At 37.8% G+C, this 18,402-nt stretch overlaps 1 protein-coding gene across 1 annotated transcript in view; it reads left to right on the top strand.

Moving 5' to 3' along the window:
- The first annotated feature begins 273 nt into the window (after positions 1–273).
- The window catches only part of SPDL1 (spindle apparatus coiled-coil protein 1), a 41,343-nt gene continuing 23,214 nt past the window's right edge, over positions 274–18,402 (top strand). The window contains exons 1-6 of the mRNA XM_007939747.2: positions 274–432; positions 10,510–10,686; positions 14,906–15,100; positions 15,687–15,836; positions 15,936–16,034; positions 16,111–16,221. Of these exons, the coding sequence (XP_007937938.1) occupies positions 274–432; positions 10,510–10,686; positions 14,906–15,100; positions 15,687–15,836; positions 15,936–16,034; positions 16,111–16,221 (891 nt within the window). The remainder of the gene's footprint in view (positions 433–10,509; positions 10,687–14,905; positions 15,101–15,686; positions 15,837–15,935; positions 16,035–16,110; positions 16,222–18,402) is intronic.

Genomic DNA, 18,402 nt, shown 5'->3' on the forward strand with positions numbered 1-18,402 from the left:
CCCTGACTCATAGCGACCCCTCCTTGGGTTTCCGAGTCAGTATCGCTACGGAAGTAGGATTGCCCAACCTTCCTTCCGAGGAGTGACTGGTGGGTTTGAACTGCCAGCCTTCTGGTTAGCAGTCAAGTGCCTTAGGCACTATGCTACCAGAGCTCCTATATGACAGTAGTATTGGGTATATTTTATTATTGATATCATTGTATGAAGTTTTCTGTTTAAGCTTAAGTAGTTTTATTTCCTTTGTTTATAGTAGGCTGAAAAGAGGAAAAGAAAATGGAGGCAGATATAATTGCAGATCTTCGATCCAAGCTCAAAGTGGTTGAAGAAGAGCGATTGAAAGCTGCACAGTATGGTTTACAATTAGTAGAGAGCCAGAATGAACTGCAGAGTCAACTGGATAAGTGTCGTAATGAAATGATGACCATGACTGAGGTAGGACTCTGTACTCTTCTGTTTAAAAGCTTGTGCTTAATTATTAAAGATTTGTCTAGCAATTATGAGTACTATTGTATTTTATTCTGACAATTATAATCTCGCTCCCAGCCAGCCCCCAGCCATAATGAAGGAAAATGAATTAAGTGGATTCCTAATATTCTTTCCAAACCAGTGTCTTCTGACTTAGGAAAATCAGATTATATTTGCCCTCTTTACCACATAATAGATCTTAGATTTTGTTGTCTGTCTATACTCTTCCTAAATGACTTCATCTTGTTTTATAGTGTTAAATAACATCTAAATGACTTACGACATTCAAATCTATACCAAGGCCTTTTATTTTCCCTAAAAGTCCAGACTTGTTTATTCAGCTGCTCACTAATGGCTGACTTAACATAAATAGATGAAATACTTTATTCCCTGTTCACTAACCAAACAATCTCTTACACTGTTCTTCAGTTCATTTAGTAAATGGAATAGCATGTACTAGGTTGCTTGAGTACAACTATAGGAGTGTTACTCAATATCTTCCTTTCCCTTACTGCTTATGTTTAATCACCAACAAGTTCTAAGGCCTTGGCCTACAAAACATTTATCTACCCTACTGCCATTCCAATCTAGAACACCATCATCTATAGCCTTCTAACCAGGTTGCCTGCTGCTGTTTTTGAAATTCATACACTTCATCCTTTACACAGTAGCCAGAACAGTCATTAAAAAAGAAGACATCATGTGACAAGACATTATGTCACAGCCCTGCTAAAAACCATGTAATGGCTTCTGATTATATTTATGATAAAATATGAGTACTTACTGTACTTTGCAGATCACTGTGTGATCTCACCCTGCCTAGCCACTTGGCCTCATCTCAAACCGCTTTCCCTTGTCCTTAGCTATATTAGTTTCACGTTATAGGCTTTACACTAACAGTTGCCACCTCCTGACATTTTTATTCCCCACTCTTCATGGATCTAGTCCTCCACATTTAGATTTTAGTTAAATGTCACCTTCCTTGACTACATAGTAGAAAGTTAACACCAGTCCCTCTCTTTTAATTCACTTCAGTGTTAATTATCTCCAAATTCTCTCCATGAGAGAGAACCTTGTCATATACTGTATTCCCTAGTGCCTGGCACACATATTAAATATTGATTGAAAGAATGACCACATCAGTCTTACTTAGTAAATACTCAGTAACTTGTATTTACAATTGGATCTCAAAATTGTAAAGATAGCATATAAAAATAAATAATGGAAACCTTTATTTTTCTATATATTACTATTCTTGACCAAGATCTAAAGGCCTAATAAAGGTTATATCTCTATTAGAAAATAAAATTACGCTGTACTCATAGTTTTGGTAAATAACTCATCAGTTGAAGTGCTAGTTTAACAATTGAGATTCTGCTTGCATTCTCTTAAGATAGAATAGACACAAATGAGAATGCTGAAAAGGTAACCAAGAAAACAATACAGTTTATAGTAGTTCTCCAAAAGACAGAATACCTAGAAATAAACTTAACCAGGAGCATAAAAGACTTATACAAGGAAAACTATAAAACACTACTGTGAGAAACTAAAAGAGACCTACGTAAATGGAAAAACATTCCATGCTCATGGACTGGAAGACTTATACCACCCAAAGCTATAAATAGATATAATATATTCCCAATCCAAATCCCCATAACATTCTGTAATGAAATGGAAAAACTAATCTCCAACTTTATATGGAAAAGAAAGTTGCCCAATAATAGCTAAGGCAGTATTGAAGAAGAACAAAGAAAGAGGTCTCACACTTCTGGATTTTAAAACTTACTGTATAGCCACAATAATCAAAACAGCCTGGTACTGGTTCAGTGACTGACACCTAAACCAATGGAATAGAATTAAGTAAACAGAAGGAAATCTGTTGATCTTTAACAAAAGGTCAAAATCCATTTAATGGGGGAAAAGTCTCTTTAATGTGTGGAGCTGGCACAACTGGATTTCCATTTGCAGAAAAAGAAGCAGGATCCATGCCTCATATAACACACAAAAACTAACTAAAAATGGATCAAAGACCTAAATGCTAAAGGTAAACCTATGAAGTTCCTGAAGAGAACATAAGGACAAAACTAATTTTGGGCATAAGTAGTCTATCAAACACAACTAAAAATACATGAATAACAGAAAATAAAACAGATAACTGGGACTGCCTAAGAGTGAAATACTTATCAAAAGACTTTACCAAAAGAATAAAAAGAGAACATACAGACTGGGACAAAATCTTTGGCAACAAATATACTAGTATAATCTCTAAAATACATAGAAAACTTCAACAACAAAAAAACAGTGCAATCAATAAATGGGCAAAGAACATGAATAAACAGTGCCGAAGAGGACATTCAGGCAGCTAACAAACACATGAAAAGATCCTTGTGATCATTACCCATTTTTGTTCTTACTAGGTGCCATCCAGTTGGTTTCAACTCATAGCAACCCTGTGTACAACAGAATGAAATGCTGCCCGGTGCTGGACAATCCTCACAATTGTTGTTATGCTTGAGCCCATTGTTACAACCACTGTATTAATCCATTTCATTGAGTGTCTTCTCCTTTTTTGCTGACCCTGTACTTTACCAAGCATAATGTCTTTCTCTAGGGACTGGTCCTTCCTAATAACATGACCAAAAGTATGAGAGACTAAGTCTGGCCATTCTCACTTCTAAGGAGCATTCCTGCTGTACTTCTTCCAAGACAGATTTGTTCATTCTTCTGATCCTCCATGATATATTCACTATTATTCACTAACTCCATCATGCAAAGGCATCAGTTCCTGTGCAGTCTTCCTTACTCATTTTCCATCTTTCACATGCATATGAGGCTTTTGAAAAGAAAAGAGGACTTTAATCTTCAGAGTGACGTCTTTGCTTTTTAACACTTTAGAGAGGACTTTTGCAACACTTTTGCCCAATGCAGTAAGTCATTTGATTTTTTGACTGCTCCTTCCATGGGCATTGATTGTGGATCCAACTGTAATGAAATTCTTGACAATGTCAATCTTTTCTCTTTTCCCCATTTATCATGATGTTGCTTATTGGTCCAGTTGGATTTTTGTTTTCTTTATGTGGAGGTACAATCCATGGTGAAGTCTATAATCTTTGATCTTCATCAGTAAGTGTTTCAAGTTATCTTCACTTTCAGTAAGAAAGGTGCTATCATCTGCATATCGCAGGTTAATGGGTCTTCTTCCAGTCCTGATGCTGCATTCTTCTTCTTATAACCCTCCTTCTCAGATTGTTTGCTCAGCATGCATATTGGATAAATGTGGTGAAAGGATACAACCTGATACACTCTTATCCTGACTTTAAACCATGTAGTATCCCCTTGTTCTGTTTGAACAACTACCTCTTGTTCTAATTGTGCTCCTCATGAGCACAATTAAGTGTCTTGAGATTCTCATTCTTTGTAATGTTATGCATAATTTGTTCTTATCCAAGCAGTTGAATGCCTTTGCATAGTCAATAAAACAGGTTAACATCTTTCTGGTATTCTTTGCTTTCAGCCAAAATCCATCAGACATTAGCAGTGATAACCCTCATCCTACATCCTCTTCTGAATCCAGTTTGGATTTCTAATACTTCCCTATCAATATCCTGTGGCAACTGTTTTTGAATTATCTTTAGCAAAATTTTACTTGCTTGTGATAGTAATGATTTTATTTGATAATTTCTTCATTCTGTTAGATCACCTTCCTTTGGAATGGGCACAAATATGCATCTCTTCCAATCAATTGGCCAACTAGCTGTCTTCCAAATTTCTTGACATAAACAAGTGAGTGCCTCCAGCATTGCATGTTGTTGTTGCTGTTGCTATGTGCCGTCGAGTCGAACCTGACTCATAGTGACCCCTCCTTAGGTTTCCGAGGCAGTATCACTATGGAAGTAGATTGCCCAACCTTCTTTCCAAGGAGTAGCTGGTGGATTTGAACCACCAGCCTCCTGGTTAGCAGTCAAGTGCCTTAGGCACTATGCTACCAGAGCTCCCATCCAGCATTGCATATATTTGTTAAAACATCTCAAAGGATATTCCATCAATTCCTGGAGCCTTGTTTTTTGCCAATTCCTTCAGTGCAGCTTTGACTTCTTCGTGCCATACCATTGGTTCTTAGTATGCTACCTTCTGAAATGGTTGAACATTAAACAGTTCTTTTTGGTACTGCAACTGTGTATTCCTTCCATCTTCTTTTGATGCTTCCTGCATTTTTCAATATTTTATCCATAAAATCCTTCAATATTGCAACTCAAGGCTTGAGTTTTTGGATTTTTTTTTTTTTTTGTACTTTCAGCTTGAGAAATAATAAGCATGTTCTTCCGTTTTGGTTTTCTAATTCCAGGTCTTTGCACATTTCATAATACTTTACTTTGTCTTCTCCAACCACCCTTTGAAATCTTCTGTCCAGATCTTTTACTTAATTATTTCTTCAGCTCGCTTCAGCCACTCTCCATTCAAGAGCAAATTTCAGATCTTCTGACATCCATTTTGGTCTTTTCTTTCTTTCCTGTCTTCTTAATGAACTTTTGCTTTCTTCATGCTGATGTTCTTGATGTCATCCCACAACTCGTCCGGTCACTGATCATTGGTGTTCAGTGCATCAAATCTAATTTTCAGATAGTTTCTAAATGCAGAGGTGATATACTCAAGGTTGTATCTTGGCTCTTGTGAACTTGTTTTAATTTTCTTGAGCTTCAGCTTAAGTTGCATATAAGTAATTGGTGGTCTTTTCTACAGTCAGCCCCTAGACTCGTTTTGACTGATGATATTGAGCTGCTCCATTATCTCTTTCCACAGTTGTAGTCAATTAGATTCCTGTGTATTCCATTTGGCAAGGTCCACATATATAGTTGCCATTTATGTTGTTGAGAAAGGTATTTGCGATAAGGAAGTCATTGGTCTTGCAAAATTTTATCATGTCATCTCTGGTGTCATTTCTGTCACCAGGACTATATTTTCCAACTACCAGTGCTGTTTGTTTCCAACTTTTGCATTCTAGTCACCAGTAATTTTCAATGCATCTTGACTGGTCAATTTCAGACTGTTGGGTCAATTTCAGACTACAGAATTTGGTAACAGTCTTCAATGTCTTCATCTTTGGCATTAGTTGTTGTTGTTAGATGCTGTCGAGTCGTTTCCAACTCCTAGTCATCCTATGCACAGCAGAATGAAACACCACCTGGTCCCATGCCAGCTCCATGATCCCTGCTATCCTTGAGCCCATCACCGCAGCCACTGTGTCAATCCATCTCATTGAGGGCCTTCCCCACTTTCATCAACCCTCCACCTTACCAAGCATGACATCCTTCTCCAGGGAATGATCCCTTCTGACAGTGTGACCAAAGTAGGTGAGATGAAGTCTGGCCATTCTCGCTTCCAAGGAGCATTCTGGCTGCATTTTTTCCAGGACTTATTTGTTAGTTCTTTTAGTAGTCCATGATACTTTTAGCATTCTTTGCCAGCACCACAACTCAAAAGCAGCAACTTTTCTTCAGTCTTCTTTATTCATTGTCCAGCTCTCACATGCATATGAGGCAATTGAAAACATCATGGCTTGTGTCAGGCACACCTTAGTCCTCAAGGAAACATCTCTGCTCCTCAGCACTTGAAAGAGGTCTTTTGCAACCTACTTGCCCAGTGGTATACATTGTCTGATGTCTTGACTGCTGCTTCCATTGGTATTGGTTGTAGAACCAAGCATTATGAAGTCTTTGACAACTTCAGTCTTTTCTCCATTTGTGATACTGCTTATAGGTCCAGTTGTGAGGATTTTTCTTTTCTTTATATTGAGATGTAATCCATACTGCAGACTGTATTCTTGAATCTTTATCAGTAAATGCTTCAAGTCATCCTCACTTTCAACAAGCAAAGTTGTGTCATCAGCATATCACAGTTTGTTAATGATTCTTCCTGTAATATTGATGCCACATTCTTCTTCACATAGTCCAGCTTCTTGGATTATTTGCTCAGCATATAGATTGAATAAGTATGGTGAAAGGATACAACCCTGATGCACTCCCTTCTTGGTTTTTAACCATGCAGTGTCTCCTTGCTCTGTTCGAATGACGGCCTCCTGGTCTATGTACAGGTTCCTCATGGGTACAATCAATTGTTCTGGAAATCCCATTCTTCTCAATTTGTTATGATCCACATAATCAAATGCTTTTGCATAGTCAATAAAAGCATCTTTCTGGAATTCTTGGCTTTGAGCCAAGATCTATTTGTCATCCGCAGTTATATCCCTTGTTCCATGTCATCTTCTGAATCCAATTTGCCCCTCTGGAAGTTCTTTAGCGATGTACTGCTACAACTGTTTTTTAATTATCTTCAGTAAGATTTTACTTACATGTGATATTAATGATATTCGATAATTTCCATATTCTTTGGGATCACCTGTCTTTGGAATGAGTACAAATATGGGTATGTATATATATTTATGGAAGGTATATACAATTCACATTAGTAGTTGGTGCGTAAATTTTAATGAATAGTAGTATTAGCTATTAAGTCATGTTCCATGTAAGCATATGGATGTTATCCTATCACTGACAACATTATACTTCAGTATAAATTTTGAAATGTTCTTTTTTGATGATGAATGTGACACCATTCTTCTTGAATTTGTCATTCCCGGCATCGTAAACCATATGATTGTCCAATTCAAAATGGCCAATACCAATCCATTTCAGCTCACTGATGCCTACAGTATTGATCTTTGTGCATTCTATTTCATTTTTGACCACTTCGAATTTTCCTCAATTGATATTTCATGTATTCTTCATTTCAGTTATTAATGTATGTTTGCAGCTGTTTCTTCTCATTTTGAGTCATGCCACATCAGCAAATGAAGGTCCTGAAAGCTTTATCCCATCCACATCATTAAGGTTGACTCTGCTTTGAGTAGGCAGCTTTTCCCCAGTTGTATTTTGAGTGCCTTTCAACCTGAGAGTGTCTTCTGACACTGTATGAAACAGTGTTTCACTGCTATTCATAAGGTTTTAATGGCCAGTTTTTTCCACATCCTTCTTCCTAGTCTATCTTAGCTAAAAGCTCTGTTGAAACTTGTCCGCTACGGGTGGCCCCGCTGGTATTTGAAATACCAGTGGCATAGCATCCAGCAGCACAGCAGCACACAAGCCACTACCACCACCTAATGCCATTGAGTTGAATCTGACTTGTAGCGACCCTATATACCACAGTACTCAAATTGGCAGATGATGCAAATCAAAACTACAGTGAGAAGCTGTCTTAACTCCTGCAAAATGGTACTGATAAAAAAACAAACATAAAACTAATGATAGCAAGGTTGTAGAGAGGTTGGAACTCTTATACACTGCTGGTATGATAGTAAAAGCATACAGCCACTATGGAAACAGTCTGGCGCTTTCTCAAAAAGCTAGAACTAGACATACCTTGTTGTTGTTGTTATGTACCATCGAGTCAGACCCAACTCATAGCGACCCCTCCTTTGGTTTCTGAGGCAGTATCACTACGGAAGTAGATTGCCCCATCTTCTTTCCAAGGAGTGGCTGGTGGGTTTGAACCGCCAGCCTTCTGATTAGCAGTCAAGTGCCTTAGGCACTATGCTACGAGAGCTCCCAGACATACCCTAAGACATACCTTATGATCCAGCAATTCCACATTTACATACATATCCTACCAACATAAGAGCAGTGACAATAATAGTCATATGCACACCTGTGTTCATTACAGCATTATTCACAAAAGCAAAAAGATAGAGGCAACTTAAGTGTCCATAGGCAGATGAATAGATAAACAGATTATGGTACACACATACAATGGAATACTACACAACTCTAAAGAATAAAGAGTCCACAAAACATCTTTTAACATGGTTGAATCTATAGGACCTTATGCTAAGTAAAATGAGTCACTCACAAAAGGACCATCATTGTGTGGTCTCATTTTATAAGAAGTCAAGAACAAGTATATACACAGCAATGCTGTTTGATGGTTACCAAGTCTGGGAGGGGGAAGAAGGGGAATTGCTTTCTAGATGGTAGATGCAACCATCTAGATGGAAGTCTGCACAACTTGACCAAGGTAAATGAAGATATTAAGAAGTACATAGGAATAAGTGACAGTTTCAGTAAATGCCGTAACACATACAGTTTTGGAATAATATTAATGACTACCAAAAAATATTAGTGTAGATACATGTTGTTCTTATGTGCCATTGAGTCATACCTGACTCATTGCGACCTGACCTCTCCTTGGGTTTCTGAGGCAGTATCACTATGGAAGTAGATTGCCCAACCTTCCTTCTAAGGAGTGGCTGGTGGGTTTGAACTGTCAGCCTTCTGGTTAGTAGTCAAGTGCCTTAGGCACTATGCTACCAGAGCTCCTGTAGATGCATAGGATGGATAAAACCAAACCGTACTCACTGCTATTGAGTCAATTCTGACTCAAAGAGACCTCCATTGGATTTCTAAGGCAGTGTATTTTTACAGAAGTAGATTGTCCCATCTTCCTTCTAAGGAGCACCTGGTAGGTTTGAACCACCAATCTTTTGGTTAGCAGTCAAATACCTTAAGCACTGCACCACCAGAGCTCCTTAGGTAGATAAACTAAAGCCAAGAAAAGATAAATAGTTAGATGCTTATATAGACATAAGAAGGCATATGTGAGTACATGTGTGTGCATGTGTTCGTATAGGTGTATCTGTAGGTGTATGTATATACATGTTTGAGTGTGCTGTATATATATTCACTTTTATAATGAAGCACAAAGGGGCCACCATCATGGAAACTTCCTAGATATATCCCAGTGCCTCGCAGGATTTGTTTAGTAAGTTAAAAGGCTTGGACCATAGTCTCATGGTGCAATTGGCAAACTGTAGTTTGTAAAGATAATGTTCTGCATCCTAGCTTGATGAATAGCATCTGGGGTCTTAAAAGCTTGCAAGCCATTATCTATAATACAACTGTTGGTCTCTACTTATCAGGAGCAAAAGAGAATGAAGGAAACCAAAAGCTCAAAGAGGAAACTAGTTCACAGGTCTAATAGCCCACATGAACCACAGCCTCTTCTAGCCTGAGACCAGAAGAGCTAGATGGTGCCCAAGTACCAATACTGACCTTTCTGGCTGGGAACACAATGGAAGATCCTGAGTAGAATGGGAGAAAAATTTAGACCAAGTTCAAATTCCTAAACAACCCCAGACTTAATGAACTGTAGAGACTACAGGAACCCCCAAGACACCCTTTGAACTTGGAACTGAAGCCACTCCCAGTGGTTATCTTTCAGCCAAATAATAGATTGGCATATAAAACAGTATCACCCTTAAACTATCAACAACACAAACTGTCAACATTTACCCAAAAACAAAAATGAAAAGGCAAGGAAAGGCAGAGAAGCTAGATGGGTGGAAACAAAGCAAACAGAATGGAAATAATTAGAATGGTGACACATTGTGAAAGTTCTACCAGGGTCATGGAACAATTTGTATAAAATTTGTTAGATGGAAACCTGATTTTCTGTGTTAACTTTCACCTAAAATAGAGTATAATATTTGGGGAGAATATGAATGTTTCAGTTCTTTTGTTTTCCTTATTTTTTTTAAAGCTTGTTAATGGAGTTTGGAATAAAACAGTTTTTATCTTTAATCTTCCCTGTCGGTAAGCAAAAGACCTCTCCTTTTGTCTCAGCACAGTATTCATTCTAGAAGTCATTTTGTGAACATTTTTCAGATCTATATTCTGAAATATATTAAATCTCCCCCCCTCACCCAGTAAAGATTAGTTAATACATTGACATGCCATTGAGCACTTTTTACTTCCTTGAGAGAGTATAGAAGCAATTATTATATTCTTAGCATGGAATTTAGCTTCTCTTCAGGACGTTATTAAGACTGATTAGCTGTAAAGTCATTCCATGTTGAATGTATGCTTGTTACTTCCATATTAGCAAATATGTGAAACTAAGAATAAAGGGGAGAAATGCTTATATGTAAGATCCTCTTGTATGTGATGGCTTTAAGCTATATTTATATAGTTCAATTGTAATTGAATCTGTTTTCAGAATTATGAACAGGAAAAATACACTCTTCAAAGAGAAGTTGAACTCAAGAGCCGAATGTTAGAAAGCTTGAGCTCTGAATGTGAAGCTGTTAAACAACAACAAAAAATACACTTGGAGAAATTAGAAGAACAGCTCAGCAGACGCCATGGGCAGGAAGTGAATGAACTGAAAAATAAGGTTTGGATGTCTATGTATTTTAGAGCAAAAGTGTTCTGTGTTTATGCACCTGTCTGTAAATTTGGGATGATAAAGAAATTTGTGAATATCACCTGTACAAAATAACTAAGGTGAAATACTCTATTATCGTAAAGTTGGGGGGTGGGAACACTGAAAACAGGAGTTTCCCCAAACCAAAAACCAAACCCACTGCCATTGAGTGTATTCTGACTCATAGTGACCTTATAGGACAGAGTAGAATTGCCCCATAGGGTTCCCAAGGCTATAAATCTTGATGGAAGCAGACTGCCTCATCTTTCTCCCACCGAGCAGCTGGTGGGATGGAACCACAGACCTTTAGGTTAGCAGCCAAATGCTTTAACCACCAGAGCTCCTTGGAGTTTACCTAGTGACTTATATAAATAATATTCCACTAATTGAATGTAATTATCTAATTTTGGTAGCTGGATATTTGTGATGGAATGTTAGTTTCACAATCATGGGTAGTGACCAGCAAGGCCTTTTTGCTTATATTACATAGTAAAGCTGTCCCTTTACAGAAAGACCAGTCCCCTGCCCTCTATTGCAGCTACTGCATGCTTTGCAATTACCAAAAGAAACCAATAGTTTCTCATAAACTAAGAGTGTAAATTAGAATACAAAAAAAAAAAAAAAAGACCCAAACTCACTGCCATCAAGTCAATTCAACTCATAGGGATCCCTCCTTGGGTTTCTGAGGTGGTATCTCTACCAAAGTAGATTGCCCAGTCTTCCTTCTGAAGAGTGGCTAACCAGCTTTCTGGTTAGTAGTCAGATGCCTTAGACACTATGCCACCAGCAATTGCAACACGACGCACTGCCATCTAGTCGGATCTGACTCATAGCGACCCCTCCTTGGGTTTCCAAGGCGGTATCACTATGGAAGTAGGTTATCTAACCTTCTTTTCTAGGAGTGGCTGGTGGGTTTGAACCGCCAGCCTTCTTATTAGCAGTCAAATATGCCTTAGGCACTACACCACCAGAGCTCCTATAAATTAGAAAAGATACTTTATAATTTCTTTATTGAAGATAAACTAATACATGATTCTCAGAACAACATTGTAAGGGAGGTGCCATTATTATCTCCAGATACAGATAAGAAAACCAATGTTTGGACAGATTGAGGAAACTGGCCAAAATTACAGAGCTAAAAATTGCTAGCCAGAATTTGAACTGAGGCAGTGAGAGAGACTACAAAACATGTTACTTAATCCTTGTGCTTAATCCAAAGACACATTATAGTAGCTACATTTCAAGCATAAATACAAAGTATACAATGATTATCCATTCCCATTTGCCACCCTCAACTACCCAGTGCCTTCAGTTAACTTTTAAGGACTCTACAGTCGACGGCATATAACAACAACAATAGACCTTTTATCATGGCTCCTCTTTACACAGAGGTGATGCTCTGAACTTTCAAGACCCCTCTCTAGCGAAAATTGCCTGACCTTTGTCTTTCTCCAAAGTCTGTTTTTCAGTTTTTTGTATCCTCTTGTAAGATTTTCCCATATGTGTACCACCCATATTATTAATTATTTTCTCCTTAAATTAACCCACTTCTTGAAATATTGTCTCATTGTAAGTAATGAAGTCAGTGAAATTACATATTTGAAATAGTTATAATTTTTCCAGATATCAAGTAAAATAAACTTAACTTGAAAATATAGTTTTGTGTAATACTTAAAATCATCATGCATATCACTAAGGTGTATAGTAATCTAGTTTGTCTGCAACTAATCTCAGTTGTGACACTAATGACTCATAATGATACCTTATGTTTTTTTCCTGGATGATATTGTCCATTTTATCTGTAACTTTCATTACCTAATAAAAAAAAGAGTAATAATGGAAATATTCAGGAACTGTGGAAAGGCCATTTATAGAAATGGCTTTTTTGGTAGAGGAAACAGTCAAAAAATATTTTGTCTTGTTGATGTTCTTAAATCCCTTCATATACTGGCTGCCTACTCTGATTACTTATATGAATTATTTGTATGTTTATGAAACAAGTCATGTCACTGTCTCTTAAAAGATGCCTGTTGTTGTTAGTGGCTATCACAAGTTGATCCTTGTTGTCGTTGTTGTTATTTGCCGTCGAGTCGGCCCTGACTCATAGCGACCCCTCCTTGGGTTTCCGAGGCAGTATCACTATGGAAGTAGGATTGCCCAACCTTCCTTCCAAGGAGTGGCTGGTGGGTTTGAACCACCAGCCTTCTGGTTAGCAGTCAAGTGCTTAGGCACTATGCTACCAGAGTTGATCCTAACTCCTAGTAACTACGTGTGTCTCAGAGTAGAGCTATGCTCCATAGGATTTTCAAGACTGTGACCTTTTTGGAAGCAGATTGACAGGCCTCTTCTGAGGTGCCAGTGAGTGGGTTCAAGTCACCACCCTTTCAGTCAGTAGTTCTACTAAAGGGGCATGGAGGCAGCATCTTCTGACTTCCTCTAACTACACAAGAGGAAGATAGAATCACCAGCAGCAGCCCAAGGCCTGTTCTTATGAGGCCAGACATGCTCGCCTCCAACCCTCTTACTGACCTTGTCACCACCTCTTCCTCCCACAGCACCCACCACTTCTCTGCTAGGTTTGATAATTCGCTGCAGTAGCCACACAGAACTCACAGATTATGGGGTTTATTAGGGAAGCAATAGGCTATAATTCAAGTTCAGGAATGTGCTCAGTCTCTCAACTGGTTGTCTCTCTCAGCCTCTCTCAGTAACATGTCTGTCTTTCAGCAGTGTGTCTCTCTCATGTCTCTCTCTCTCTCAGCAGCACATCTCTCTCACATCTCTCAGCAAGTACATCTCTTAGCCAGAGGTCTAGGAGGGCTCCTTTTGAGCCTGGCAGAGTGGCCAAAAGCAACCAATCCCAACATCAGAGTTCTACACACCTGAAAAAGAGTGAACTTCCCAGAAGATTGCTTTATGTTGCTCCAGGTGGATGATCTTAACAAGCAGCTACTCAGTTACTCACAGCAAAGTGTGGGAGTTACAAAGACTATGGCTAGAAAAGCCATACCATGTAGTTTACTACACCACAAGTTCTTAACTATTTGTACCACCCAAGGACTCCAAAAGGAGCTCTGGTAGCATAGTGGCTAAGGCCCTTGACTGCTAACCAGAAGGCTGGCGGTTCAAACCCACCAGCCACTCCTCGGAAGGAAGATGGGGCAATCTACTTCCATAGTGATACTGCCTCGGAAACCCAAGGAGGAGTCACTATAAGTCGGGTCCAACTCAAAGGCACATAACAACAAACAACAACAAGGAGTCCAAAAGATACCTTGCCTTGGCCAAATAGAAAACCCCAGTGCCTCATCACGCAGTATGTCTTGATCAATCAGGGGTGTTTTGCAGAAAGATGGCTGTGTTTCTTCATAGATCATTCAGTTGGAATTTTTATTTTCATACTGTCAAAATGGAAAAGAAATCATGCTAAGAGGCTTTTATTTTTTAAATAGGAAACAAATAACAGTGTGTTCTAAGAGCTGTTGAGACCCTAGTGAACATCTTTCATTATAAATGATAATGACCTTAGACATCAAGATAGCTTTTTTTTTTTTTTTTTGTGACAGTTACCATGTAGTGAACGCTAGGCACTGTGCTGAATGTTTTATCCCTCAGATTTCATTTGAGCCTCACAATTACCCAGTAATGGTGAAACCAAAACCAAACTCACTGCCATCGAGTCAATTCTGACTCATAGCGACACCCTTTGGGTTTCTGAGGCAGTAAATGTTTACAGAAATAGTGTCCAATCTTCCTTCCATGGAGTGGCTGGCGGGTTTGAACCACCAACCTTCTGATTAGCAGTCAGACACCTTAGGCACTATGCTACCAGAGTTCTAAATGATGGTAGGTACCATCATTTAGTTACCTGTTTTACTTGTGAAGAATGAAGCTTAGGTTAAGGAACTTCCCCAAAGAAGGATTCAAACCTAGGTCTGACCCTAAAGCTTCACTCCTCTGCTATACTTTTTGTTCCCTTTAAGCGATATATTCTCAGTTTCCCAAGATTTAGAAACTGTGATATTTTTCAAAGGATAGTAAAAAAATTTGTTTAGCTTGACTCTTCAAAAGCAGTTATCCTGCAGATATCAGAACATTTTGTACTGCAATTGTATATTTTGATGACTCTCAATAATCTTTTGATTCGTAAGAGTGATTTTTTTTTTTTTTTTTTTTTTTACTTATTTAGTTAGAAAAACTGAAAGCTGAATTAGATGAAGCTAGGCTTAATGAAAAGCAGCTGAAGCACAAAGTGGATCATCAAAAGGAGCTCCTTTCTTGTAAAGCAGAGGAAATGCGGATAATGTCTGAACGTGTACATGAAAGTATGTCTTCAGAGATGCTGGGTCTTCAAATTGAGTTGACTGAAATGGAAAGTGTGAAGGTAATTTTTATGGATGGCTTTGTTGGTTTTTTCCTTTTTTTGCATATTCTTAAAATGTTTGTACAGTAATTCTTATGAGATAGTTTTAAGGCAGAACTATTTTTGGCCTAACTTTGATCTGAGTAATTAAAAATGTTTTACAGAGTTTTTAGATGGATTACATTATGCATAGTAATACTTTTAGGTTACATAATTATGTAAGGCAAAGATTACCTTTAAAGTAATAAAATCTCTGGAAGAAATTTAGAGACATTTATTCTGATCCTATGCCATAAAAACTCAATATAAAATGTTGATGCAGTGGAAATTGAAATTCATATGAAGGTTATTTTTATCATTGCAGGCTCAGATTAATAAAAATTAAAGCCTTTATTTTCCTAGGGGAAAAAGGTGGTCTCTAGAGCCTTTTATTTTGTTCCTTGCTGAAAATTTCAGTCATTTGTATTATTTTGTTATGCACCTCTTAACCATCGACTAGTTTTGTACTTTTAGGTTTGAGTGTGACCACCATTGATGGAGAAACTGAGCAACTGCTAGGTGAAAGTATTCAAGAGACTACTCTCTTTTTTCAATATCTGTCCAATAGACTACCCTCAAAGAAGAAGTGAATGAACTACAGTACAGACAAGAACAACAAGAACTTCTTAGTAATAACTTACTACGTCAAATAGACCGACTTAAAAAAGAAAAACAGGAGCGAGAAAAAGAAGCAGTGTCTTACTACAATGCCTTAGAGGTATTGTGGTTATAGTAACATCATCTTTTCTACTTTTTAATAAGTTGTTTTCTTGCTAATCTAATCTCTATTGGTTACATTGTTCTCTTTTAAATTTAGAAAGCTCGTGTAGCAAATCAAGATCTTCAAGTGCAATTGGACCAGGCACTCCAGCAAGCCTTGGACCCCAGTAGTAAAGGCAATTCTTTGTTTGCAGAGGTACTTAGAAATATTTAATGAATGCATTGACATTTCATTTACAATAAGAACAGTTAAATGTGTTAATATTTTCTAGGTGGAAGATCGAAGGGCAGCAGTGGAACGCCAGCTTATCAGTATGAAAGTCAAGTATCAGTCTCTAAAGAAACAGAATACGTTTAATAGAGAACAGATGCAAAGAATGAAGGTATAGAATTATTGCCATCAAAGGTTTACTAAGCCCTATTTTATATTACGTGCAAAAATATATCAAAGAAACCATCTTCTCCTCTAAGGACTATACTTACATGGAATTATTTCTAGAACCACATAGTTACATACATATGTATTTTTAATTGAGCAAAATTTTATTATTAAAAATTAAATTTTTAAACATTAATCTTGGAATAATGATTTATTGATAGTTTATTAAGCAACCAGTGATTGATTGATAGATATGTATGTATGTATATGTATGTGTGTATACATGCATATACATATATAGACACGCATATATATATAGACACACACATGCACATACATACATTCCTATATGTGTGTGTGTGTTGTTGTTGTTATGTGCCGTCGAGTCAGATCCGACTCATAGTGACCCCTCCTTGGGTTGCCAAGTATATCAGGTATGTATATATATATATGGAGCTCTAATGGTGTAGTGGTTAAGCCATTTATTTGGTTACTAACAAAAAGTCAGTGGTTCAAACCCACCAGCTTTGCTGGTCATCATTCTAGTCAAGCAGGAGATAAGAGAAAAACAAACTTGCAGGAGTTAGAAAGATTCCAGTATTGTATCAGTCTATAATACTATTCCTTGATCTTTTGTGCTCCATACAAAAGTTACCTCAGATGAAACTAGAAACCTGCAAAGCCTTCTTTACTTTTATCCAGGATTATGGTACTTATCAAAGAAATGAGAAAGTTTCGATGTTAAGCTTTGGAGTTAAATGAACTTGAGATTGAATCCTAATTCTGTTAGCTGTTAGCTGTATGACATTGGACAAGTTTTTCAGTACATCGATTATCTTATGTGTAAAATGAAGATAATAGAACATGACTCTTAGAATTGCCTTAGAATTAAATGAGAGTATAGAAAAATGCTTATATGGGGCCTGGCATGTAACTAAGTGCTTAATAAAAACAGTTGCTGTGGGCTTTTTTACTAAAGATTTCCAGAGTGTGCTGCCTAATTTACTGATACTCTTTCCCCTTTCTGGGGTTGACTGTTAAGCAAATTTTCTCACAGCTATTCTTTGTTTCATTTCAGCATTTACTGGGCTGCTACTCTTATCTCCCAGTGTTCCCAGGATGTTCCAAACTATCTTTAGAGACTAGTAGCATTCTGAATCTTCTTAGGCAAAATGTGCCTCCAATCTGAAGAAGGATATACATTAAGTGTTAGCAGTTACCTTTCTCTCTTCCTCTTAAATGCACCTGCAACCTCACATCTTTGGCTTTACTCAAAATAATACTTAAACTAACTGATGCTCTTTAGGACTTCAGAAACTTCTGAAGACATAAAGGAATGCTAGATTTAGATTGTAGTTAGCTTCCTTCCAGAAGTGGTGGAATAGTGGTTAAGACCTAGGCTACTAACCTGAAAAGATGGCAATTCTAACCCACCATCTGTGCCTCGGGGGAAAGATAGGGCAGTCTACTTCTGTGAAGATTACAGCGTTGGAAATCCCATGGGGCAATTCTATTCTGTCCTGTAGTATCACTGTGATTCAGAATTGAGTCAGTGGCAGTGGGTTTGGTTAGCTTCCTTCCAATTGCTATGCAACTCCAGGTTATTGGTGGTAGTAATTAGGTGAGTTGATTGATGCTCTAAAAAATAAAACATGGTATATTATAACATGGTATATTATTATTATATGGGAGCTCTGGTAGCATAGTGGCTAAGGCGCTTGACTACTAACCAGGAGGCTGGCGGTTCAAACCCACCAGCCACTCCTCGGAAGGAAGGTTGGGCAATCCTACTTCCGTAGTGCTACTGCCTCGGAAACCAAGGAGAGGTCACTATGAGTCAGGGCTGACTCGACGGCACATAACATAAATATTATTATATCCTTAGGTTGCCTTTTGTTTTCTCTTTCCATTTTTGTCATTTGTGAATCTCATAATTATGAATTGAGTAGCTTAATAATTTCCTCTACTTAATACTACTGAAGTCAGTTAAAATTTTGAGAAACCCCATCAGAACCTTAAAAAGAATATATAAGAGTAGACAGCATTTAGCCACCCTACCTATCCATTAAGTGACCTATTTCTAAACCGCAGCTGTTAAATTAATTTGAGCATAAGCACAAATGTTATAGGCATAGGATATCACTTATCAATAGTCAGAATAAATACTTCTGTGTCATAGGCCTAT

This window comes from Orycteropus afer, unplaced genomic scaffold (genome assembly GCF_000298275.1).
Source record: "Orycteropus afer afer isolate SDZICR_OR568_19922 unplaced genomic scaffold, OryAfe1.0 scaffold00062, whole genome shotgun sequence".
Classification (NCBI taxonomy): domain Eukaryota; kingdom Metazoa; phylum Chordata; class Mammalia; order Tubulidentata; family Orycteropodidae; genus Orycteropus; species Orycteropus afer.